General features: G+C 44.4%; 1 protein-coding gene and 1 long non-coding RNA gene across 11 annotated transcripts; one reads left to right on the top strand and one right to left on the bottom strand.

The window, feature by feature from the left end:
• Positions 1–1,071: 1,071 nt before the first annotated feature.
• On the bottom strand, positions 1,072–3,429 carry LOC115511710. The gene is made up of 3 exons (XR_003968139.1): positions 3,341–3,429; positions 2,405–2,452; positions 1,072–1,667 (listed from the first exon to the last, which is right to left on the bottom strand). It is a non-coding gene; the product is annotated as an uncharacterized LOC115511710 (long non-coding RNA).
• On the top strand, positions 3,424–22,033 carry LOC115511704 (zinc finger protein 596-like). Of its 10 annotated transcripts, none has more exons than XM_030312001.1 (8): positions 4,950–5,310; positions 13,179–13,223; positions 14,796–14,882; positions 15,662–15,827; positions 16,529–16,655; positions 17,384–17,479; positions 17,991–18,073; positions 18,522–22,033. In XM_030312001.1, exons 4-8 carry the CDS (start codon positions 15,714–15,716, stop codon positions 20,310–20,312), a joined length of 2,211 nt encoding a protein of 736 aa, XP_030167861.1. In that variant the 5' UTR covers positions 4,950–5,310; positions 13,179–13,223; positions 14,796–14,882; positions 15,662–15,713; the 3' UTR covers positions 20,313–22,033. The 10 variants fall into 10 exon arrangements, with proteins under 10 accessions (XP_030167866.1, XP_030167863.1, XP_030167861.1 ...); XM_030311997.1 differs by having other exon boundaries at positions 13,179–13,573; XM_030312003.1 differs by lacking the exons at positions 4,950–5,310; positions 13,179–13,223 and adding an exon at positions 3,466–3,490.
• The last annotated feature ends 5,341 nt before the right edge of the window (positions 22,034–27,374 follow it).

The following is a 27,374-nucleotide window of genomic DNA, read 5'->3' as shown; positions in this document are numbered from 1 at the left end:
AACCTAGTCCATTTCCATTTTTTTAAAGCAAAATGATGTAATACAGGTTCAGTGCAAGGTAAAAGGTGAACAGCTAGGAAAACCTCCTGCATGTCGTTATTCTCTACATTGTAGAAGTGTGTTTTTCTTCTAAAGAGTAAACCAGGTCTCTGTAAAATGTTATTTAGTCCTATCTCATATTTTATTTAACATGATGGCTGATATTCTGTGTTTAACTTTCCCTCATGTAAAATATTTTAGGTAAGTAATTTAACTTTACATTGCTCAAGACAAAAACACATGACAACCTATGTCCTAACACGGTTTTGCATTTCTTTCTTACGTTGCAAGAAACTATAGCTGAAGCAAAAAACAAAAAACAAAAAACAACAACAACAAAAAAAAGGAGGGGGTAAAAAGCTTAATGCTAATTTCTGTTGCACCTGCATTCATTTTTTTAATGTTTATTTACTTTTGAGAGAGAGAGACTGAACATGAGTTGGGGAGGGGTAGAGAGAGAGGAAGACACAGAATCTGAAATAGGCTCCAGACTCTGAGCTGTCAGCACAGAGCTGGACATGGGGCTCAAACTCGGGAACAGCAAGATCATGACCTAGGCTGAAGTCAGACACTTAACCAACTGAGCCACCCAGGCGCCCCACTGTATTCACTTTTCTAATCTAGACTCTGGGAAACTGCGTTGTACAGAATGCGAGAGGAGTTACACTGAGCAGACACGCTACAAACATCCCCCAGTTAGGGTGAGATGTGTAGACTATTCCTCAGGTACTGGTGACTGCCTGAGAACAGAGGCAGGGAGAAAAGAAATAGTTGATGTGGAAAACAAAAGCAAAAGGAAATGCAGATAACATCATTTACACTCATGTTGGGTATGAAACTTCCACTAGAGTTTGTGACTGTCTTTTTTGTTTGTTTGTTTTTTAAGAAAGAGAGAGTGAGCAGGGGACAGGGACAGAGGGAGAGAGAATCTTAAGCAGGCTCCATGCTCAGCCAGCACCCCGAGGCAGGGATCAATCCCATGACCCTGGCATCATGACCTGAGCCAAAATCAAGAGCCAGGCACTCAAACAACTGAGCCACCCAGGCGCCCAGCTTCTAACTGTCTTAATGATTTACAAGAAAAACACCATGTTTAACAATGGACCTCCAGGAACCTATAGGCTCAATTTCCTGGAGCCTTAAGGTCACCCTCCCCTCTACAGGATGGAAAACCTTTTAGTAGTCAGTCTTCATAATCTCAGTGCAGTGCTTTCTGCCTACAGGTCCTGTTCCCATGCTTTAACAAAACCACCTTTTTTTTTTTTTTTTTTTTTTGCACCAAAACCTTTTCAAGAATTCCTTCTTGGCCGTCAGCTTAGAAACAATTCATTTCAACATCGGTGTCTACCTGCTGCTGCCTGTGCAGAATTTTCTAAGTACGTGTCAGAACCTGGGATGCCATCCCAAGTCATCCTCTAGGGGCTGGGAAACACTGACAGGATACCCAGGGACCTCCTGGTGGTCCATCAACAGCCCCAGACAAAGAACACAAACCCAGAAGGCCAGACATGAGGGTGGCTGGCAGGAAGTGCAGAAAGGCAGTCATCACGGAGACAGGGCTGCGGCCTGATGTTTGGTATAGGCAGGGCTTTGGAGACAGGCAGAAATGGATCCTAAGTCCAGCTTCCCTGGAAAACACATGCACACACCAAAATAAGAATTGTCTCTGAATGACAGATTGTTTTCAGACGAATTTTCATGCCCTATCCTATTCTGTGAATTTCTATTTTCAGCATTTTGGAAAAATGAACACATATAAATAGTAATCTGGTGTTTTAAGAAGAGAGAAGAAAAATGAATATTGCTCCTAGGATATGAATTGGATTATATAAGAAATAAGGATGACAATCTATTCTAGGGCCTTATGCTAAACATATAATGTGCCATTTGGAAACCACATCATAAGGAAATAAAACCCATGAGTACTTTTTTTACATTAAGTTTGATAGTTTCCATGCATCACTTGACCTAGTGATGACAAAAACCATGAGCTCTATGAAAGTGAGTTCTTGCTGCCCCTAAGTAACTGTTTCTAATGAATGATGCTAAAAAAGGTATAAATATTATCTAATAAGGCTTCCACGACACATGACACATTACGTGTAACATAAAAACCTTGTCCTGACTGTTGGCCTGTTGGTCTTTCATATCTCACACATGGTACACACTTCATAGATATCACTTCTTGAAAAGAAGCCTCATAAATTTCGTATTTGTATTTCCATTCTAAAAATACTGAAACAAGCTCACTGCAGTCGTACCATATGAAAACCACATCTGAAGAAAAAAATGGATATTGTATGTATGGTACCATAGCAAAAACTGAATACCAAAATAGGATATTCACTCACTCCCTTTCACTTACTCCGTCGTTCCAGGTCCATTAGACAACCTACATCCTGTATTTCAGCTTCTTTTTCCAGTGGGCCACGGGAACAGTGAAAACAGCAGCCAGGGCATTTTGACCCATCAGAGCCACCGGAAAACAAAAAAAGAAAAAAGTCTAAGTCATGCCAGGAACCACTTTCTGTGGTTACTGTGGACCCCCGCGAACTTCACCTATGCTCTGCCTGACTCTGGAAATATTCTAAGTGGCCATGAGGACCCAAGAGCCACTAGTCTGCCTGGAAAGGTTGGAGACGGTGTCTATGCTACTGAATTCCTATCCAGAACTTCCTAGGTTACTTCAGGAGCACGGGAAGTGCCACTGCCCCAAATGGGAATCTCAAGGGAAGCTTTCTAGGCCTGCCTGGAAAGGCTGCTGCTGGACTAGAAGCCGCTGAGAAGGTGGTGCGCACACTGAAAAACGACAACAAATTTTCTAAGTCCTGGGGGGCGGGGAGGGGCCGGGAACAACTTGTACCATCCCTGAACATTTGTACAAAAAGGACACAGGGAACTTGAAAATACAGTTGGAAACCTTAGCTCACAGCCAGCTCAGTCAAAAGATGACAAGAACGACGGGAAGCTGTTAGACTAGTCCTGTTAATATAACAAATGATCAATATCCTCACGGAGTGCACATGAAATTGGTGAAAATTGCTTAGGACCCAACAATATTTTCAAAATGTCACGAAGGCTGGGAAAGCACGGAGACCTCTAGCATGACCCTCACACAATACGGTTAAAAGGGAATGCATTCGGGATGTGCCCCCTGCTACCCACCCCACCCCCCCGCCCCTCTGCCAGCCCTCCGCTGCTCCCGCTGGGTCGAGCCCGGGCACTCCCGTCCACTAGGACCGTTTCCCCCGGTGCACAGGACCCCCCACGTGGCATCCTCTAGGCTGCTCATTTTACTCACTCTCCCTTCGCGGTCGCCCGGCGTCTCCCTCCCGGTCTTTCTTCCCTCAAGTCGCCGCCCACTCGGCACTCGGCGACGGAACGGATGCCGTCTACGTCCTAGCAGCTCACTTTCCAGTGGGATATCGGGAATGTAGGCACACTCTGGCAGGTACGGCCGGGGGAACAGGTTTGGGGACAGAACAGCACGAGGTGTCACACAACGGGGTGGTCCCCTCCCCCAGCCCGGGGCCCAGGGGCCTCGCCCACAAGGTGACCGCGAATGGAAGGCCTGGCGACGGCAGGGCCTCACTGCAGGAGGATGAGAATGGCTCGGATGTGGGTCTTGTGCGAGGAATGGAGTGTGCCGAATGTCATGGCCAGGGGCGGGAGGCGGCAGCCCCGGCACTAGCGGGGTGTGTGGGGGGGGAACATGAAGACTAAGATTTCATGTACTGAGTGCGGACACGGCGTGGGCGGGGACTAGGGAGGGAGAGCAGAGACCACGAGGGGATGTCTGCGGAGGGGCCGGGCCGGTGTAGGACGTGACCAGCGTGGGGCGGACCCTAAGGAAGGTGAGCGGAAACGGGGCCTGTGCAGGACGTAGACACCGTGAGGCGGCACTTAGGCAGGGGATGTGGGGACCGGCGTCAGCGGAAGGGCGGGGCCGGTGCAGGGCGTAGCCGGCGTAGGGCTGGGCCTAGGGACGGCAAGAAGAAATCAGAAGGGTACGTAAGCGGAGAGGCGGTGCCGGTGCCGGACGTCTCACACATGGGGCGGGGCAAAGGGAGGGAAAGCGGGGAAGGTACGTCAGCGGAGGGGCTGGGCCTAGGGAGGTTGATCTTAGGGCTCAGACAGGACTTCAGGGAGGGAGGGTGCCAGAAGCGTTAGGAGGGGCGGGACCTGTGAAGGACGTGGCCAGCGTGTGGCGGGACCTGGGGAGAGAGTAAAGAACAGGGTCGGGGCGTAAACGGAGGGGCGGGGCTAATATATGACGCGACGGCCGTTGGGCGGGGCCTATGGACGGTCGACGGGAACGGGACCATAGCCATGGGGCGGGCCCGGTCTAGGACGCTGCCGTCATAGGCGGGACCTGGGGACGTTATAGTGTAACCTGAAGGACACGTAATCGGACGGGCGGGGCTACGGAGGATGAGCGGGGAAAGGGGCGTTGACCGAAGGGCGTGGTCGGTACAGGGCGTAGCCAGTGTAGGGCGGGGTCTAGGGACGGTCAGCAGAGAACAGAAGGGGAGGTAAGATAAGGGGCGGGGCTGTTGCAGGACGTGACCAGCGTGGGGCGGGGCTAAGGGAGGGTGAGACAGTGGGAACGTCTGCAGAGGGGCAGGGCCTAGGGTGTTTGGCGGGGGCGGGGCGGGGTCAGTGCCGGTTAGGGATTGGTCAGCTTGAGGCCGGGCCTGGGAGGATTTGGGGGGGAGGGGAAAAGAAGTCAGCGGAGGGGCGTGGCCGGCGTGAGACGTGCCTGGCGTAAGGCAGGGTTAGGGAGGGTGAGTGGAGGACCCAACAAGGCGTCAGCGGAGGGGCGGGCGCTAGGAAGAAGAGCGGGGGCGGGGGCCGGTGCAGGACGTGGCCAGCGTCAGGCGGGGTCTGGGGGGGGGGGGTGAGCGGGGAGGCTACGTCACCGGATGGGCGTGGCCGGTGTAGGATGTGGCCCGCGTGGTTCGGGGCCTAGAGAAGGTGAGCGAAGAGCGGGAACGGTACGTCAGTGGAGGGGCGGTGCTTGTGCAGGACGTTTCCAGCGTGGGGCGTGGCCTAGAGAAGTTGAGCCAAGGTCCGGCTGGTTTCTGACGTGGCTAGCGTGGGGCGGGGCCTGATCGGGGCGTGGCCCCGTGCCGCCCCGCCTTTCCGGGTCCTCCCCTCCTTCCGTCCCACGCGCCGGCAGCCTGGCCGCTCTGTTCGGTTTGTGGGTTTTTGGTGTCCGAGGGATCCTACTGCTGCTTCTCTACCTACAGAGACTGTTTCGGGCAGTTCCAGGTGAGACTCAGAGCCCTGGGGCCTCTTGCACTAAACGCGCCGATGTGTCCTCGTTAGGGTGACAGGTGTGTGTATAGCCCGTTGACTGGACACGCCGGGCTGGGGGTGCGGGCCTCGCGGGACCTCGGAGGCCGCCCTTGGCGCGGGTTGTGGGCCGACCAGGGCAGGCGGGGTCTGTGCTGTTGGCGGAGAGCCGGCGGGATCGGCGCGACGTGGCCCAGAGCAGGGGGTGCTCAGCGGGAGGCTGAGTGTCCGGGACTTGGGGAGAAGCGTGGGTGCCACCGAGAATCGCTTTAGGTCGTTAAGTCGTCGGTGTTGCAGCTTCACGTTTTCCTGGGGCGACTCCCAGAGCTATCTGAAGATGGTTTTTTTATTTTGAGAAGTATGAGATATTCTTTTATTTTCTTTTTGTTGTATTTAGAGAGAGTGCAAGTGGGGGAGGGGCAGAGGGAGGGACAGAATCCAAAGCAGGCTGCAACCCGGCATCTAGCCAATACAGCATTGAATCTCAGACCCTGGGATGATGACCTGAGTCAAAATCAACTCCGATGCTCAACCATCTGAGCCACCCAGGCGCCCAGAGAAGTATGGGGTATTTTAATCACTGTTTTTGTTTTCTGTTTCTTAATGCTTTATGTCAAGTTGGGATAATGAATGAGGCCTGTAAAATGGATTCCATTTAGGGAATGTGTGGATTTTGATTTTAATTGATGAAAATTTAATTTTCAATATCTGAGGACATTTGAGAGGGATGTTTCTTGTTTCCCATTGTTAACCTTAAAAACAAAACTGCCAGGGGGCGCCTGGGTGGCTCAGTCGGTGGGCATGGGACTCTGGATTTCTCATCCCTTGATGGCAGGGTCATGGGATCGAACCCCAAGTCGGGCTCCGCGCTGAGTGTGGAGAATGCTTGGATTGTCTCTCTCCCTGCGCCCCTCCTTCCCTCCCTCCAAGAGCGCTTGCTTGCTCGCTCTTTCTCCCTCTCTTAAAAAAAAAAAAAAAAAAAAAAAAGAACTGCGTGTTATTTTAGCAGCAACTGTTGGGGCTATTGGGGAATGAATAAAAGAGAATTGCAATCTGGGACAAACAAAGCTTTAGAAAAACTGTAGGGAAGCATGGGAACCAAGGGGAGGCTTGCTTTTTTAAGGAGAAAAGGGGTAATTTGGGAAGGTTGCTGTGAACTAAAAGTCCATTGGAGTAAACAGAGTTTGAAGTGTGGTGGTTTCTCACTGGCTGAACTGTTGTTCTAGGGGATAAGGAAAATGTCTCTTCCTCCTGCTGGACTTGTTGAGTAGTATCCACGTGCAAGGCCAAGTCCCCAGAGGGTCCAGTCCCTCTTCCTGTTGGGCCTGCAATTGACTGTGTGTTCTAGGGTGTAAAAGTTTTCCCTGCCACATCTGCCCACTCCATTTTAGGGAGGTTTCCTATTACTAGGTTTCACACCATAAACATTAAAAATCAGTAAGGAAATTAGATTTTCAAATTTAAATAGCTTCATTTATATCTTTTTAAAAGATTTATTTATTTTGAGAGATCATGAGAGGGGAGGGGCAGAGAGAGAGGGAGACAGAGAATTCCAGGCAGGCTCCGCACTGTCAGCAAAGAGCCCAGTGTGGAGCTCAAACTCATGAACCATGAGATCATGACCTAAGCCAAAATTGGGAGTTGGACGCTCAACCCACTGAGCCCCTCCAGGTGCCCCTATGTACACGTCATAAACTTTAACGTGGAGGTGTAAGTTAACATCTCTTCTTTATATTTCCTTTGGAAAATCTGATCCTGGTTGGAACTTGGCACTACCTGACTCTAAATACTCTGCTGCATAACTTCTCAAAGATTATTTACAAGAGAAGACATTCTTCTGGCTTTCTCGAAACTTTTTTTTAATAGTTTCTTTTTTTAATGTTTATTTATTTTTGAGAGAGAGCGAGCAAGCAGGGGAGGGACAAAGAGACAGACGGAGGATCTGAAGCGATCTACATGCTAACCACAGAGAGCTGAATGCGGGGCTTAAACTCATGAAACATGAGATCATGACCTGACCCGAAGTCAGATGCTTAACCAACTGAGCCACCCAGGTGCCCTCTTTCTCAAAAGTTTTAAGTTGATTTAATATTAGTATTTGAACTCAAATCGGTTCAGAAATTGGAAGATATATTTCTGTTAGGCAACAGAACAGTAACCACCCTGGAGGTCCTACAAAGAAGAGGACCCAGTGCTCCTCCAAGTCTCCAAATCTCCATTCCCCTGAGCTCAACTTACTCCACTCAGACCTGCTGGGAAGTGGACTCCATTAAGGAGCCAGGACTTTACATCATTGGTGGTTAAGTGACCTTGACATTTGGACTCTCCGTTTGGTTTTTTTTTTTCCCCTTTATGCTTACCTACGAGTCCAGTGATAGAATTCTGTCTCTGACCCATCCAGCCTCCAGACCACCTTCTCTGTTAAATCTTCAGTGATTAGGTGTATACATAATATGCACTTGGGAGTCGCCACATTAGATGGAGTGAGTTTTCTTGGGTCTATGTGGGGTACATATCCCTATGAGTAACTGAGCCCAAAAGGTGGGTATCTTGAGTAAACCAAACTCTGTACACAATGTCTTCAAGTCTCTGTTTTCCTGGGTCCTTTTTTCAGGAGAAAATTCAACCCTACATAAGTACTGTTTATTATAATGGAAACTATTATTAAACCACTTTTCATTGAGGTTACAAGTTATTTCACATAACTGTGAATTTTTACTTGTGCATTGGCTTTTTCATGTGTGAATCTGCATGTTATCAAAACTCTCTGAAGAAAGAGCTCTGAACACATGGCTACAGAGCATACACACACAAACCACTGGTAGCGTTTGCTGAAATGTAATAGCTGGTCAGGCCTGGGGATTATTGATGCTTTAATAGCATGGAGAACAATGATGAGTGATGTCAGCTGACTCAACACATGACAAATCACATTGGTGATCTTTAAAGACTCAAAAGGATGACTGAACCTGATAGGTTGAAGACAGCATCTCCTCTCTCACCTGAATGACCATTGTCCTGTGACTGAATGTTAACACTCGACTGCATAACTGAGACAAAAATCAGGATGTCAGAACTTCAAGTGACCCACCACTCCTGTATTGAAACCTTGAGCCACTCTGCCTCTTCCTGACACCTGGACATAGCAGCTGTCTCTCAGTCATATTGAGCTTCCATCAAGGAAGCTTGCCTGTTCCATTAGAAGCCCTGTAGATATCAAAGATGCATAAAACATTGCAACATAAGAACTAGGATATCCTGGGAAATCTTTGGGAATTATATATTAACAGGGCAGAGCCTAGGGATTTGATATTCTCTAATTGTTTTCCAGATTGAACACTGCTCATGTTCTGTCTGGTAAACACTAATTATCTTGCACTGCTGAGTTAAAGGGTAGAAGGAACCATGGGCTCCTGGGTGGCTCAGTTGATTGTGCAAACGGCTTTGGCTCAGGTCATGATCTCACGGTTCATGGGTTTGAGCCCTACGTCGGGCTCTGTGCCAACAGCTCAGAGCCTGGAGTCTGCTTTCAATTCTGTGTCTCCCTCTCACTCTGCCCCTTCCCCTCTCACACTCTCTCTAAATAAATAAATAAATAAATAAATAAATAAATAAATAAAACATAGCAATAATTTTAAAAACGATAGAAGGAACCAGCAGTAGGAAGCCAACTATCTCGGACCCAGTATAAGTGTCTCTATCTTATTACTTTAAGATCAGTGTCTGCTTTCTCCTCTCTGCCTCAGATATCATTGTATTGGGATAAATATAAGGAGCTCTGTCTCAGTAATTGTATCATAATCCTTCTATTCATTTTCCTTTCAAAACAAGTTTCCATATTGTCTTTTGTTTGCCTAAAAATTACACAAACTGATTTTAATACTTTTTGCCAGTGATGAAAACAGCACAAAAGATATTTAATAAATGCTGAAACCTAGCTAGCTTATTAGCTGTCATCAGAGGGCTGTTACTGTGACTTTCTATCCCAGTGCCTAGACCCACTTGCACATTCACAGTCCTGTTTGGCTTGTCCCACCTTAGAACATTTGTACTTGTCTGTTCTTCTCTGTATGGCTCTTCCCCAGATCTCGTCATGAACGCCTGCCACTATCATTTCTCTACTTTCTCAGAACCGCATTCTCTGAACACATGTTTTTACAACAAATTTTCTTTTCTAACAACAAATATTTTCAGGATTTATTCAAGTAGGTCATATTTACAACTGTGCCTAGGGGCCCCTGGGTGGCTCAGTTGGTTAAGCATCCGACTTCAGCTCAGGTCATGATCTCACAGTTCACGGGTTCAAGCACTATGTCTGGCTTTGTGCTGACAGCTCAGCCTGGAGCCTGCTTCAGATTCTGTGTGTGTGTCTCTGCCCCTCCGCTCTCACTGCCTCTCTCACTCTCTCCCTCTCTCTTTCACAAATAAATACACATTAAAAAAAAAAAGAACTGCCTAATATTCAAAAAGGGGAAGCTCTTATGTCTGTTTTTGGATTTTTTTTCTTATAGAGATCTTTGTAAATTTTTATTCCTGTATAATTTATCAACATTCTGGGTCTTGAATCCATATGTCTGTGACCCCACTGCCCCTGCCATTCTGCAGAATGGATGTCGTGTTAGCAGGCATGAAAACTACAGTAATCTTCTTGTCCATTTCCATCAGAGTTCTTGGGTGACCAGGTGCATTGTCAATGAGCAGTGATATTTTGAAAAGGTTATTTTTTCTGAGCGGTAGGTCTCAACAGTGGGCTTAAAATACGCAGCAAACCACATTGTAAAGAGATGCGCTATCATCCAGCCTTTGTTGTCTGTTGATGGAGCTCAGCCAGGGTAGACTTAGTATAATTCTTAAGGGCCCCAGGATTTTCAGGATGGTACATGGGCGTTGGCTTCAACTTAGTCACCAGCCGCATTAGCTCCTAACAAGAGAGTCAGTCTGTCCTTTGCAGTTTGAAACCAGCCACTGACTTCTCTCTGGCTATGAAAGTCCTGGATGGCATCTTCTTCCGACAGAAGGCTTCCAGTAGATTTTCCAACTTAAAAGCTGTTGGTCGGTGCAGCCACCAGCATGAATTGTCTCAGCCAGATCCTCTGGGTAACTGGCTGCAGCTTCTGTATCAGCACTCGCTGCCTCACCTTGCAGTTTTATGTTATGGAGACGACTGCTTTTCCTTACTCCCACCAACCATCCACTGCTCGCATCAGATGTTTTTCTGAAGTTTCTTCACCTCCCTCATCCTTCAGAGAATTAATTGAAGAGAGTCAGGGCCTTGCTCTGGATTGGGCTTTGGCTTAAGGGAATCGTGACCTTCTATACAGACCACACAAACCTTCTCCATATCTACAATAGGTCTGTTTCAGTTCACTTCCTTTTTTTTAATGTGTATTTATTTTTGAGATAGAGACAGAGGACGAGCAGAGGAGGGGCAGAGAGAGACACACACACACACACACACAATCCTAAGCAGGCTCCAGACTCTGAGCTGTCAGCACAGAGCCCAACACGGGGCCGGATCCCATGAACCGTGAGATCGTGACCTGAGCCGAAGTCGGACGCTTAACCGACTGAGCCACCCAGGCTCCCCTCACTTCACATTCTTATCACCCATGTGTCCACTGGACTTGCACTTTTAATTTCCTTCAAGGACTCTTCCTTTGCATTCACAGCTTGGCTGACTTTTTGGCACAAGACACCTAGCTTTCAGCCTGTGTCTGCTTTCAGCATGCCTTTCTCACGAAGCTCATTCATTTCTAGCTCTTGATTTAACGTGACAGACCTTGAACACTTAGGAGGCTGGTGTACGGCTGTCTCATGGAAAAGAGGCCCAAGGAGAGGAGAAGAGGGACAGCTGGTAGGTGGAGCGGTCAGAATACACTCAACACTTACTGATTAAGGTAGCCCACACCTATGGGCACAGCTCGTGGCACCCCAAAACAATTGCAATAGTAACATCAAAGATCACTGAGCACAGACCACAGTAACAAATATGATAATGAAAATGTTTTAAATATTGTGAGAATTCCCAAAATGTGACACAGAGATAATGTGAGCAATTGCCCTTGGAAAAATGGCACCGATCCACATGGCGTTGCCACACACCTTTGTAAAAAGCAGTATCTGTAAAGCACAATACAACAAAGTGTGCCTACCTATAGTTAAGACCTGGAGGAGAAGAGGTTCTATATTCTTCTGGGCCCAGGCCACCACCTTCAGCAGCCCCCTCCTCTTCATCTCCAGGCAAGCAAATGAAATCCTAGAGCAGACCCTTCCTCTTCTCCAAGTCAGATTTAGTTGACGTCCTACCGACTGCCATGCTCTACACGCACAAAATAGGATAGGTTCCATGAATAAATTATACCTTCAATGTTCATTTTCCCATACATAGGATGTGTTTCATCTATTTTTGAATAATACGAAAAAGTATATACGTCTTAGGATCTCTCTTCATATATAAAAGAATAAATTACTTGTGAAGAAAAATCAGGCAATGTATTTTCAGTTCAGGCACAGGCATTTGGTTCCCAAAAGAACAGTTTGTCCCTTTTTTCTTCTTAACGTGTTTGTATCAAATATAAAAGTGAACCTATAGTAACTCTCAAAAGGGAGCATTATTTTTACAGCGGGAATTTAAGGTAATCAGGTTCTCATTTCCCTGGTTCTCTGACACGTTCCTGTCTTGCCAGCCTCGTCACACTGCACCATCCTTGAGGCAGTGAGGGCTTCTGCTCATCAGAAAGGAGTGTCTGCGGTAGGGGACTGTGGACCAGGCTTGTGCCACACAGAGAGTGGAGCTCTGTTAGAGAGTAAAAAGGATACGTGGTCATATCCTGCGTTGTTTAAGGGCTCATTTAGAAGAGATCATTTAAAGAAATTTTTAAAAAACAAGAAAACTTTGTGTACAGAATGTCAAAGGATATATCTTTTAGGAAAACTTGTAGAAAATACAGATGTTTTAGTCAGTTTCCTATAAACTTATTTGAGCAAAGCCTTAGGACTCCCCATGGAGGTAGGCAGGAGCACTATTAGAGACTTTTCCCCCCTCCCCTGGTAACAGAACTTGTGTAAAATTGCTGAGAGAAGCCAAACCATTTGTGTCCCAGGGGCTGAGAGCAAACTACAGTCAGGTGAGTTGGGTGGACTGGACGGGGAGGCAGGCTAGTGGATTTCTGAAGATGATGGCAGGTCTAAAGGTCCTACTTGCAAGGCCAGTGAGAAAGCAGGGAAGAAGTTAAAGCTGGAGAGTGTTAGGAATGAAATTTGTGCTTGTAAGTGATATTAGCCCCACCCAGCAGCCTCTGGAGAGGGGAGTGGTTGCTGGAGGTTGAGCTCTAGAAACACTCTTGAACACTGGAGACCAACCTCCAGGCTGGTGAGAGCTTCCATCTGCTGGAGGGTAATCCTGCCCGCCTCCATGGGGACTGATGGATCCTGCCCTGGGGACGCTTCTGGACCTCACCCCGTGTACCTCTTCATCTGACTGTTCATCCTTGTAATAAACAAGTAAAACTGAGTAAAGTGTTTTCCTAAATTCTAGGAGTCATTCTAGAAAATTGCCAAGCCTAATTTGAGGGATTGTGAGAACCCTTGAATCCACAATGCTCTCGGCAGAAAATGTGGGCAGCTGGGCACTACATTTATGGTTGGCATCTGAAGTAGAGAAAGTCTCATGGGGCTAAGACTTTGAACTTGTGGGATCTGATGCTGACTCCAGGAAGATGGTGTCAGAATGAACTGAATCCTTGGACACCCAGGCAATGTCAGAGAATTAGTTGCTGGTGTGAAGAAAACTATTTATATGAATTTTTAGATTTTGAGAAATCTATGACTGTTGTCTGTTACAGGGTGTTGGTCAGTAAGTGGGTGGAAGAAATGGACGTATAAGGAAGGTAAGAAGGCAGAACTAACAAAATATGCTTTTCTTTGGTCTCAGATGTTATTGAGCACGAGCCATGTAACCAGGCATTGGGATAGGTCATGCGTATGCAGTTGGAATAAAACAGCTTTTTTTATTTTTGGGGGGTGGATGCATGCAGAAAGGATTACATGGGAATTGAAGTGGGCACTAAAAGGAATGGAATTAGGGGCTGATAGACTTCAAGTGGTGTCAGAGGACTGTAGGTTCCCAGGTGTGAGGAGAACCTGGGCATGGGGAATGATTCTGTGGACAAGCTGGAATGAGAGAGGCTGTGATTGCTGGAGGGATCTCAGATTCTTCATCTAACAGGGGGAATTCCTGGTAAGTCCTGGCAGGGGGCTGTACCTGTGACCATGTTTAGAAATCTGAATTTGGGAAACAACATAATTGAAATACTGGCTGTATCATTCCTTACCATGTAACTTTCTCATATTACTAATGCTCTCTGAAACTGTTCCTGTCATTTGTTAATGTCATTCTGGGCTGCAATAGTAAAATATGTGGGGGCTTGAGCAACCCACATTTATTTTTCACAGTTCTCGGGACTGGGAACTCCCAAGACCAAGGTGTCAGCAGATTCAGACAGACCAGTTCCTGGCTTGCAGAAGCCTGTCTTTTCACTGTGTCCCAATTTGGTAGAGAGAGAGCAAGTGAGCTGTGGTCAGTTCCTCTAAGAATGACTTCAATCCCTTCATGGGGGACCTCCTTTCATGACCTCATCTAAACCTAATTACCTCTAAAACGCCACACGTCCAGATACCATCATGGGAATTAGGGCTTTGACATAGGGATTTGGGTGGGAGTGGAGGGGACACAGGAATTCAGTCCATAAGAGTGACTATGCTGAAATCAGCAGAGTCTTTGTGAGGATTAATTAAGTGAATGTTTTTAAGTTTCCAAGCAGAGAGTCCTATTATTAAACTTTGAATTTGTCTTCCTTATTTTTTGGACTCCAGGTGTAAGGAGGTGAGTTACGTCTACTTTTGTTTGTGATACAATATCATTTTTCCATGAAATACATTTAAGTAGAAACAAAATTTTGGTACGAATTCAGTTTACCAATATGTTTAAATATACAATTTATGAAATGCTGGAGTGTCATTTGTGGTGATGACTAATATACGACAATATTCCAGTTACAACTTTACTAAAATGTCAGATTGAACAAATATATTCCCTCATAAAACAAAACCTCTGCCTTGTACATTTTGTAAGTCAAGCAGTTTTAGGTTTGGCGTTCAGAGAGAGAATTAAATATCCCTATGAAAAAGTTGGCAGTTAACTGAAAAATAATGATTTTCATTGCCTCGTCTGTGAAAATAAAAAAGAATATTCCTATCTTATTGATGAGCAGCAGTAGCCAAAGCCTTGTCACTTCTGATCCGAGCGGAAGTGAGAGCTCCCACAATTGTCTCAGGGCATGTGGCGTGTTCTTGTAGGGGGAGCTGGGGGGTTGCATGCAGGCGCATCAGGGATTCATGACCAAGGGGTCTGGGAATTGTGGGTAAGACTGGAGTCTCTTGGCTTCTCTCTCCTTGCCCAGCTTTTCCTGCATATGGTTTGCACTCTCTGTGAGTGGAAATCCGGAGGAAGAGACGTGGTGGCCGAACTCTTGATGATGCAACTGCAGGTGGGTGGATATGCGATCCTTCTCCTGAATGATGCCTCTGTTGCCTGTGGCTGGGAAGGCTTCTCTTGGCCCAAGTCATCTAAGTGCATCCAGGCAGTTTTCAAGGGTCTGGGTTCTAGTTCATTGTTGCCAGGACGCGCGGATACTTTTTGTTGGTCAGGGATGGATCAGGAAGAAGTCTCGTTTCCAGCATTTACACCAGTGCATCTCATGCTCCTTAAGGATGTCCTTGCAGAAAAGAAATATGCAGAGTTTTCCTTCCTCGTGCAGTGTATGGGCTTGGTTGGGGGGTGATTTACCCGTGGGCCATGGTAGTGGCTGCAGTGACCTCGGCACGTGGTGACAGGTGATAGAGATGAGCAAGACCAGCAGTTTACGCTCCACTGAGGAGGCGGGCCTTTGAGCAGGTCAGCTCTGCAGTTTTCCAGAGAGTACAAGAAACATTTGTATGAGAGAGGAAATCAGCCATCATTTCTTTTCCTCTCAGTTTTAAGCTTACTAAAGGTTTGGTAACATACACTTGACTAATCTGGAAACTTCCAAAGATGACTAAATCCTCTTTACTACCCTTATCCCTTTTCACCCATTTTCCCTCGTTATAATTAAACTTTTTAAAATTGGAAATCTGAAAACAGTGCCTAGGGAGTATTTTTCAAAAAATTAACTCTGTATTTGGCAGAATGTGGATAAAACTAGAGTCAAATTTAGAATCCTGTTGCAATTTTAGAAGGATTGGAGAGGCTACAAGTAATCGAGAGGATTCTATTGCCTTTCAACAGAAAAACAGGATTAACATACAGAGGATTGATGCAGTGATCATTGTTGTTAAGAATGGAGAGCTCACTGCAGGAGAGATCACTGTGGGGCCATCCTTCGGACGAGCCATCTCAGGAGCCCCTAACCGGACCGCAGGACCTGTCTGCCCTGATACCTTATAAAGAACAAGTGAGTTTTTAAGATGAGAGGTGTGACTTGTTGACCCCAAGTTCTGCATGAAAGTTGTTCATCCTGCAGAATGCTGGGCATTGCTTCATAGGTGTCTGCCTTTAATGTTAATATACCTACACTTGTACGTATGAAGTGTTTGCTTTAAAAGAAGCATCTGCACATTAGCTCACTGGAACTCTCAGTACCACTACGTATGTATATATGTGTGTGTGTATATATACGTGTGTGTGTGTGTGTGTGTGTGTATATATATATATATATATATATATATACACACACATATTTTTTTCTTTTTTTAGTAATGTCTACAGCAAGCTGGCACCCAAACTCATGATCCTGAGGCCAAGAGTCACATGCTCTTCCAACTGAGCCAGCCAAGTGCTTCTCAATAGTACTTACTATTTAACCTATGTTATAATTGCCACCCAGGATGTCAAAATTACCAGCTTATTTGAAAATTGCCAGGTTATTGCATATTGAGATTCCTTTATGATGAAGTAATTGTGTGTGTATTTCTGTTTGAATGTGTCTGAAGGGCAGAAGGCAGATCGGCACAGTAGAACATTTGATTTGAACCACAAATGGAATTTCAGTTTTCTATACATACAGCTCCCCCATCTGCTATCACTATCATGTTGACAGCTGCCCCATAGGGATTGTTCAGCCTGGCCCTACTGAAACAATATCTGATATTTTAGGAATCTGTGACCTACAAAGATGTAGCTGTAGACTTCACCCAGGAAGAGTGGGCCCTGATGGACACATCCCAGAGAACGCTGTACAGAGATGTGACGCTGGAAAACATTAGTCATCTGGTCTCTGTGGGTGAGTCTGTCACCATGTATTCATTCATTCATCCATCCTTCCATACATCCATCCATCTTTTTGTTTATTAACCTTGTATCCAGGAGAGCTTCCACATATTCTAATACAGCTGTCTGCCCTAACTCATATCTTTTGTAGCATTTCTGAAGACTAGATGGAATTTGTAACTTTCTTTACTTTCATCCTGTGTGTTACATGATAATTTGAATACAGTCTTCTTGGCCACAAGTGTGTATCTACTGCACTTTCTCCAAGACCCAGAACAATGCTGGGAATACAATGAATATTTTTTGAATGAATAAATAAATATCCTGAATATTTTCTGTCCTGGGCAGTATGATGAAGGGTGAGCACTGTAGAAAATGTAATATCTTATATCACTTTCCACATAAAACTCCACAGAATATTCTGGTGGAGCTTATGTGTATTGTATTCCTTTGAAAATAGTGTTAATCCCCTTGTGAGAACATTTAATTCCTTTTGGATGCAAACACTAAGCCTTCTGCTCTCTCTCAGCTTGGGCAGGAGCATCAGCAATCAGAGATCTTACTGTCCTTGGGTGCAGTGTCAGGCTCAGAACATTTATCAATGTTTTTAGTGTTCAAGGTGTTATTCTCTGGGCTGTTCTTCCACGCTCATGTTCTTCCTTGGTTGCCTGTACAGTAGAACATCAGGCGCTGTTCTTGGCACAGAACTGAAAATTCACATACCATTCTCCATTGATATAGGGTGTCATTTCTTCAGATCAGATGTGATCTCCCAGTGGGAGCAAAGAGGGGAGCTGTGGAGGGAAGAAAGAGGACCTCCCCAAGGCTGGAGTCCAGGTGAGCTGCAGACATGCGCTCAGTGTGAGAAGGCTAGTGAGTAAGCAGGGTCTTATTGATGTCAGTGCAGATTTCCTTGAGTGAACGACAGCTTCAGAAACTGTGAGTGGCCAATGAGACAACATTCCTCAGACTGTGTCATTATTTCTTCCATATGAGTTTCTCTTCATGTACCTGTACTTACATTTCACCTCAGGCAAGCAAATGTTCCTGTCCTCGTTGGAGGTAAAATTTCACATTGTCGTCTTTGTCATGATTTCTTTTAGGATTTCCACTCTTGATATTCTCTGCAACAGCCCATCATTATTTTATTTTTCTTTAACTTAAACATTGAGTTTTGTTCTAATTCATATTATTCTAAAATGTATGTCTGTTCACCAGTATTTTCCTCAATTTCACATCATTTGGTCACATGTGCTTACGTGGTCTCGTGAGCTTTTCAACACTTTAATTTCCTACTCTACTCAAGGTATTTCTTAGGTTTATTTCGTTTTTTCCTCAATTATTTTAGGCATGAAAAACAGCCATAACAAGCAAGAAATAATACCTATGCAAGATATCTGCATGAACGACCCACCTAACTGCTGGACAGTAGTAAGTGTCATGAGGAGGAACCTTGCCTATCCACGTTCAAGGCCTGGGAGGAGCCTAAATTATCAATTTAGAAGGATCATATAACGATTGTTACAGTTTGATATAAGTACCTTCTCAGAGAATGTGATTGAAAATTTAAATATGGGGAAGAAATTATCCTGGACTTAAGATAAAATTCTGATAAGCGGATAATTGTATAACTATGGTTTATTGGCATGACACGTAATGATATCTTCATAAACTCTCAGCCCTGCAATAAGGATGCTACAAAGGGTAAAAATGTGCATGCTGGAGATGAATGCCCCATGTATATGTAAGTAAGTGATCTGGGGAAGGTTTTAGTTGGAGATTATCACTGAGTGGTCAGCCTGGAATTCATAGGTAGAGAACTGGGTGCATGCATTTTTGGGAGAAGTCCTATAACAGTCTCTCATCTCTTTGCCAACAGCAGAAATGTCACACGGGAGAAGACCTCTCTGTATATAGTGGGTTTGATGAAGTTTTTACTCACACGTACACATTGACTCAACATGTCTTAACTCACACTGTACGGAAACCCTATAAATGTAATGAATGTGGAAAACACTTCACCCGAAACGCCAACCTTCGTACTCATAAAATAACTCACACAGGAGAGAATCCATTTGCTTGTAATCAGTGTGGGAGGCGCTTCAGGTATTTTTCATCTTTAACTAGACATAAGCGAATTCATACTGGAGAGAAGCCTTATGAATGTCGTCTATGTGGCAAAGCCTTTGTTCGAAGTTCCATTAAACGACATGAGAGAACTCACACTGGAGAGAAACCATTTAAATGTCATCTATGTGGAAAAGGCTTCGTTACTAGGTCTAATCTTCGAGAACATGAGAGAACTCACACCGGAGAAAAACCATATACATGTCATCAGTGTGGAAAAGCCTTTGTTACAAGCTCTAATCTTCGAGAACATGAGAGAACTCACAGTGGAGAGAAACCATATAAGTGTCATCTATGTGGAAAAGCCTTTGTTCAAAGCTCTTGTCTTAGAGACCATGAGAGAATTCATACTGGAGAGAAACCATATAAATGTCCTATATGTGGAAGAGCCTTTGTTACAAGCTCTTGTCTTCGAAAACATGAGAGAACTCACACTGGAGAGAGACCATATGCATGTCATCTATGTGGAAAAGCTTTTATTCAAAGCTCTAATCTTAGAGACCACGAGAGAACTCACACTGGAGAGAAACCATATACTTGTCATCTATGTGGAAAAGCCTTTGTTACAAGCTCTAATCTTCGAGAACATGAGAGAACTCACAGTGGAGAGAAACCATACAAATGTCATCTATGTGGAAAAGCCTTTGTTCAAAGTTCTTATCTTAGAGATCATGAGAGAACTCACACCGGAGAGAAACCATATAAATGTCATCTATGTGGAAAAGCCTTTGTTACAAGCTCTTGTCTTAGAAAACATGAGAGAACTCACACTGGTGAGAAACCATATACATGTCATCTATGCGGAAAATCCTTTGTTCAAAGTTCTAATCTTCGAGAACATGAGAGAACTCACACTGGTGAGAAACCATACAAATGTCATCTATGTGGAAAAGCCTTTGTTACAAGCTCTAATCTTAGAAAGCACGAGAAAACTCACACTGGAGAGAAACCATATACATGTCACCTATGTGGAAAAGCCTTTGTTCAAAGCTCTTATCTTAGAGAACATGAGAGGATTCACACTGGAGAGAAACCATATACATGTCATCTATGTGGAAAAGCCTTTGTTCAAAGCTCTTGTCTTAGAAAACATGAGAGAGCTCACACTGGAGAGGAACAGTATATATGTCATCTATGTGGAAAAGCCTTTGTTACAAGCTCTGATCTTAGAGACCATGAAGGAACTCACACTGGAGAGGAACAATATATATGTCATCTATGTGGAAAAGCCTTTGTTACAAACTCTGACCTTAGAGACCATGAGGACACTCACACTGGAGAGGAACAATATATATGCCATCTATGTGGAAAAGCCTTTGTTACAAATTCTGATCTTAGAGACCATGAGGGGACTCACACTGGAGAGGAACAATATATATGTCATCTATGTGGAAAAGCCTTTGTTACAAATTCTGATCTTAGAGACCATGAGGGGACTCACACTGGAGAGGAACAATATATTTGTCATCTATGTGGAAAAGCCTTTGTTACAAGCTCCGATCTTAGAGACCATGAGGGAACTCACTTTAATTATAGTGAATGAACATGGAAGTGCCTTTAGCCACAGCTCTAATATAATATCAACCACAAGACTCATGTGGGGGAAGTTCTATGGTCATATTCATTATGGAAATGCCTTCATTTTTAATTTATCCTTACATAACATGAGTGAACTGCATGTGGAGGAGCCCTATATTTATAATCAAGGAGGAAGAGACATTAGCTGGTCTCTGGTCATAGGTTGGACAAGAAAATCCAGTATGAATAATAATCTAATCTCCCTTAAATGGGAAATTACGCAGGAAAATCTTTACAGAAGGAGATCACTCCAGGACAATAACAGAAAAATTAATGCTGAAGAAGTTATTCATTATTATATGCATGGAAAACCTTTACTAGTAGAAAAACTGTTGTAGGCATGTGAAGTTTCACACTCTATATAATAGTGAATGAATGAAAGTCTTCAGTGATTTTAATTCCGTAGTCAACATGTAGTTTCTCACACTGTATATATACATTGATAGAATCAGATGAAAGGTTAGACTTTGCGTTAGAAATCCCTGACTAGGAAAAACATTTATCAAGAATGTCTTAATAGAGTTTAGTCATTAAATTGTAATTTTGCCTAACGGCCTCTTACTATAAAAATATAAGAAAGATATGTAGAATTGTGACATCATCTGGGAATTCTAAATTCAGTATTTTGTAACAATAATTTTTTTGCAGTAGTTCTTGGAACTGCATATGAGGCAAACTTGTTGCTGAAAAAGCCATTATGTTGGTCAGGGTCCTATTTTTCATGCAGCAATAGTAATTATGATGATTGGATTCAACTAGAAAGTGTCTTTGAATATTAACTGAAAAACATAGAACACAAGATGATGCGTCATTACTACATATCGTTAACCACGTATGTAGGTCGTAATGATGAATTAAAGATTCTTACATAGATAGTTTGTGACCGAACCCTGTATAAATTTTCATTTTAAAATGCCATTATTGAAACAAAGAATGGTATTACCTAACAATAAGGGGGTCTATTCAACAACAGGATATAACATCTGTAAATATTCATGCGCTCAACATAGGAGCACCTACATATATAAAACAAATACGAACAGATGTCAAGGGAGAGACAGTTATGCAGTAGAAGGGGGATGTTAATACACACTTTCATCAATGAACGAATCATCCGGACAAAAATCAGATAACATCTACCGTAAGTGACACGTTAGATGAGATGGACTTCACAGAGGTACACCGCACACTTCATCCCAAAGCAGCAGAACAACATACTCTTGGCAAGCTTCCATGAGACATTCTCCAGAATTGGTCATAGTTACTGCCTGTTAGTAGCAATGAGTAATTTTTTTTTTCTCTTTTACCCAAGCCATGTAATTGCCCCTCTTCCTCTTTCTCCTATAAAGCCCTTGCTTTCACCCCACAGATAGGACACTTTTCTGGTTACTGCTGGAATCGGTGCTCCCCAAACTGCAAATCTTTAATCCCAAGTAAACACTCATCTGCCTCTCGTTGCAGCTCTTGTTTTCAGGTGGCAATGGGGACAAGTAATGTTTCTTTTCCTTTCTTGGCCAGGCGCTACAGAGCGTGACCTGGGAGAGCTGACTTTGGAAGGAACTCTCTATTCTGGCTCTCCCAGTTTTCAGGATCCAACCCGCAGCTCCAGAATGAGTGTGATCACTCTGCCACTGCCTCAAAAGGTGCCATCATAGGCCACCAAACGATTGAAGAAAAATAATAGTTTAAAAAAAAACTGTTAATATTTATTCATTTTGGAGAGGGAGAAGGAGAGAGAGCATGAGCAGGGGAGGGACAAGAGGGGGAGAGAAAAAATCCAAGCAGGCTCTGCGCTGTCAGTGCAGAGCCCGATGTGAGGCTCAAACTCACGAACTGAGATCATGACCTAAGCCAAAATCAAGAGTCAGATGCTCACTCGACTGAGCCACCCAGGCGCCCCTCCATTACATGTTTTGATGACTGCCCAGCAACGGTGTGTTCGAACTCAACAACTCAGCCACTCATAGCCCCCATCACTGGTGCACACAGATTTCCCCATCTCTGAACCATTCAGACCCTGGATTCCAGTTTCACACTGGTCAGGATCTGGCCTTTCCTTCACCACGGCCCTAACAATTCTCACAGGCCTGATGCCACGATGCTACTTTCCCTTCTCCCAGGCTCCCCAGTGGCCTGTGGGCCTGTAGTGGACTCGCTGGTGCTCCGGGGTTTGAACTGTTGCCAGGCAGACCTTGCTTTTCACCTCCTGCATGCACTGATCCCACGGTGAACAAAACGCCCTCGACACACACACGCAATCTGATAACATGTTCTGACAATCACATGTAGACCTTCCACCCTGACCACACTCTCAACAGACACAATAATGGCCAACACCCCCACAGTCAGACAATGCAGGGACACACAACTGTATACAGATCATATGACTATATACTTTCTGACCACACAGAATTGGTGACACACATATAGTCATCATATAAAGGGAATCTGGCTGTGCATGTGTGTTTTGGTGTTGAGGCGTTTCACATGTTGCCATCAACATGACAACCCAGGGCTTAGAGGGGAGAGGCTCAAGGCACAGAATGTGTGCTGATGCCCATCAGAGCCTGGCAGTGCTCGTTCTTGGTATATTGTGTAAGAGGCAGGTGGAGCCTAAGGATCTGCATACTAAGTGTTTGATACAAACATATCAGCCAAAAAAAAAATTTGGGGGGTAGAAAAAAATGCAGAAAATTTAGCCAGGGTCCCGTGAGAATGCATGAAGGATTCAGTATGAGTCCAAACTGTCAGCTGAGGATTTTTCCTCAGAAGATTCATATTGCTCTTAAAACTTGCATATAAATGTTGTATACCTATAAATACTGAAGCATTCTTTGCGTTAAAATATTTCAAGTAGGGGTAACCTGGATGGCTCGGTCGGTTAAGTGTCCAACTTTGGCTCAGGTCATGACCTCACAGTTAGTGGGTTCGAGCCCCACATTGGGCTCTGCACTGGCAGTTTGGAGCCTGGAATCTGCTTCGGATTCTGTGTCTCCCTCTCTCTACCCCGCACCTGCTTGTGCAGGCTCGCTCGCTCGCTCTCTCTCCCAAAAATAAATTTAAAAAAATAAAATACTTGGCGTGCCTGGGTGACTAAGTCGGTTAAGCGTCCGACTTCGGCTCAGGTCATGATCTCACGGTTCATGAGTTCGAGCCCCACTGACAACTCAGAGCCTGAAGCCTGCAGCCTGCTTTGAATTCTGTGTCTCCCTCTCTCTCTGCCCCACCCCCGCTTGTGCTCTGTCTCTCACAAATGAATAAACGTTAAAAAAATTTAAATAGAAATAAAAAATGTTTGGAGTAAAAGAAGTTCAGTTTCTGCCATGACTGAGTAGATTTTATTGGTCTTACCCATAAAAAGCAACATCAAAACCTGATTAAAATATACAGATCTTTGAAGATTTGTCATGTTACCTGTTTAAACAGGAGTTTTTGAGGTACAATCCATGAGACTAGGGAAATCCAATGAGATGACTGGCACATCCACACTGGATTTTCTACTGAGGCAATTGAAAATTAGCGGGGTGGGAGAATGAAATTCCAGGAAAAAAGATGGAGCCTTTCTGGGCTTGGTAGAAATAAGTTTGAATTTTGTGCATGCAAAATAGTGGGGCTTTTGCTTCCAGATAAGGTGTGAGTAGAGGTGGAATAACAGTAGAAATTAAATATTCACTTAAAAGGTGTATTTGTTAAAGTCTAAAACGTTGTGGAACCAGAAAGGATTACCTGAACTGAGATTCCACCCGGGTAAAAGCCTTCGTTAGTGGAGGTGAGATCACCAGACATTTCCACACCTGAAGAAATTGCTTAGTGTGGACACTGACAGTCTCAGGGAGAAAGACATCACCAGGGAAGAAAAACAAGCTGATAGGCACATAGACTGTCGTGGCAGCTTGAAATCAGCAAGAGTCCCCCCAAACGGGGCTGCTTTTCTTTACAGGCTATTAGGTCGGGACTGGCAAGAAAGGTGGTGTAATACAATCCCATGGTTTTGGGAGATTACTTCCAACAGCAGGAAGACATCTGCAGTGATTTTAGAAGAATGAACGTGAAGGCATGAAGGTCAGATTCACTCCAATCAAAGTGGCAACACAGGCAGAGTGCATTCCGATTACCGAATGGGGAAAATGTGATGTGTCCCAATTCTATCTGCCTAAGGAAGGGGATAGTCACCATCTCTATGTAAAACAACATCAGTGCCAGCGTCTCCCTTTTAGAAGATCTCAGAGCAGCGCCCTGCCGGCTCACTCGGTGGAGCATGCAACTCTTGACCTCGGGGTTGTGAGTTCAAGCCCCATGTTGGAAATCAAGATTACTGAAAAGTAAAATCTTCAAAAAGAAGGAGAAAAAGGAGAAGGAGGAGGAGGAGAAGAAGAGGAAGAAGAAAATCTCAGGTATACAAGAAAAAAAGTAAGGAAACGTGATGGGGGGTGGGGGTAAAGGACAAATATAGACAAGACCAAAAAACCCATGCATATTTTTAGATTGGAGTCATGAAGAAAGGAATTTACAATAATTATGTTAAATAGAGTAAAGTAATAAAAATATATTTGAATAGAGACAAGTGCAATGGCTCTGGTTTTAGCAAACTCTGGTCTATAAGTGAAATTAATGGAGGAGGTTAACAAACTTTACATAGAAAACCAAATTAGTGGGGCGCATGGTGGCTCAGTCAGTTAAGTGCCCAACTCGGTTTTGGCTCAGGTCATGACTCACAGTTCGGGCTGATGGCGCAGAACCTGCTCGGGATTCTGTCTGTCTGTCTGTCTGCCTCTTTCTCTGTCTCTCTGCCTTTCTCTGCCCCTCCTCTGCTTATGCTCTCTCTCTCTCCCTCAAAATAACTTTTAAAAAGTTAAAAAAAAAATAGAAAACCAAATTAGCGAACCGTGGATGTTTATATGAAATATTCACACAAAAGCCCAAGAGATAAAGTGGGGGAACTGAGAAAGGCATTGTAATACCCTTCAAAAAGCACAGGATAATTAGATTCTCAGTGTTCCCACATATGAAAGAGGGATATTAGTCATTTCTAAATGAACAGTAGGAGCCAGTTACTGCCTTGTCCTCCTGAAAGAGGAGAAGCTCGCTCTCTCTCTCTCTCTCTCACCTCAGACTTCTACATGTATTTATGGGAGGGACTAATATGGGACTCATTCCCATTTAGTGATTTGGGGATTCATGGCTGTTGAGAAAAATCAGATTTTCATAGCTTCTTTCTGCGCTACGAGTTTTGCCAAACAGTATACAGCCTGTCACTAGAAGAGATGATGATTTTTTTACATGATTATTTAGATTCAAGTTAGTTAACATATAGTGCAGTACAGGTTTCAGGAACAGAATTTAGTGATTCAGCACTTACATACAACACCCAGTGCTCAACACAAGTGCCCTCCTCAATGCCTGTCACCCATCTAGCCCAACCCCCCACCCACGTCCCTCCATTCATCCTCAGTTTGTTCTCTTTATTTAAGATTCTCTATGGGCGCCTGGGTGGCTCAGTCAGTTGAGCGTCTGACTTCGGCTCAGGTCATGATCTCACGGTCCGTCAGTTCGAGCCCCGCATCGGGCTCTGTGTTGTCAGCAGAGCCTGGAGTCTGCTTCAGATTCTGTGTCTCCCTCTCTCTGCCCCTCCCCCCACCCACGCTCCGTCTCTCTCTCCCTGTCAAAAATAAATAAACTTTAAAAAGATTCTCTTATGGTTTGCTTCCCTCTCTGTTTTTATCTTTTATTTCCTGTCCCTAGGCATACCTGTTTGGTTTCATAAATTCCACATATGAGTGAAATTATATGATGTTTGTGTTTCTCTGATGACTTATTTCGCTTAGCATAATACACTCTAGTTCCATCCATGTTGTTCCAAATGGCAAGATTTCATTCCTTTTGATTGCCGAGTAGTATTCCAGCGCGTGCGCGCGCACGTGTGTGTGTGTGTGTGTGTGTGTGTGTGTGTGTGTGTACACACCAACTTCTCTTTTATCCGCTCATCAGTCGATGGACCTTTGAGCTCTTTCCATAATTTGGCTCTTCTTGACAGTGCGTCTATAAACATTGGGGTGCACGTTCCCCTTAGAATCAGCACTTTTGTAGTGTTTAAATACCTAGTAGTGCAACTGCTGGGTTGTAGGGTGGCTCTATTTTTTAACTTTTTTGAGGAGCCTGCATAGGGTTTTCCACAGTAGCTGACAGTTGGCATTCCTTCCAATGATGCAAAAGGGTTCCCATTTCTCCACCTCTGTGCCAGCACCTGCACCTGCGCCTGTTGTTTCGTGAGTTGTTAATTTCAGCCATTCTGACAGGTGTGAGGTGGCATCTCCTTGTGGTTTTGATTTGTACTTCCTTGATGATGAGTGACGTTGAGCATTTTTTCGTGTGTCTGTTACCCATGTGGATGTCTTCTTTGGAAAAGTGTCTATTCATGTCCTCTGCCCATCTCTTCACCGGATTAGTTGTTTTTTGGGTCTTGAGTTTGATAAGTTCTTTATAGATTTTGGATACTAACCCTTTATCTGAAATGTCATTTGCAAATATCTTCTCCCATTCCGTCGGTGGTCTTCTAGTTTTGCTGATTGTTTCCTTTGCCTTGCAGAAGCTTTTGATCTTGATGAGGGTCCAATAGCTCATTTTTGCTTTTGGTTCCTTTGCCTCCGGAGTCAAGTTGAGTAAGAAGTTGGTGCGGCCAAGGTCAAAGAGGCTGTTGACTGTTTTCTCCTCTAGGGTTTTGATGACTTCCTGTCTTACGTTTAGATCTTTTGTCCACTTTGAGTTTATTTTTGTGTATGGTGTTAAGAAAGTGGCCCAGGTTCATTCTTCTGCATGTCGCTGTCCAGTTTTCCCAACACCATTTGCTGAAGAGACTGTCTTTATTCCATTGGATGTTCTTTCCTGCTTTGTCAAAGATTAGTTGGCCATACGTTTGCGGGTCCATTTCAGGGTTCTCTATTCTGTTCCATTGATCTGAATGTCTATTTTTGTGCCAGTACCATATTTTCTTGATGATTACAGCTTTGCAATACATCTTCAAGTCTGG

This window comes from Lynx canadensis, chromosome B1 (assembly GCF_007474595.2).
Source record: "Lynx canadensis isolate LIC74 chromosome B1, mLynCan4.pri.v2, whole genome shotgun sequence".
In the NCBI taxonomy this organism is placed as follows: Eukaryota; Metazoa; Chordata; class Mammalia; order Carnivora; family Felidae; genus Lynx; species Lynx canadensis.
This window is presented reverse-complemented; position numbering and strand designations above follow the sequence as displayed.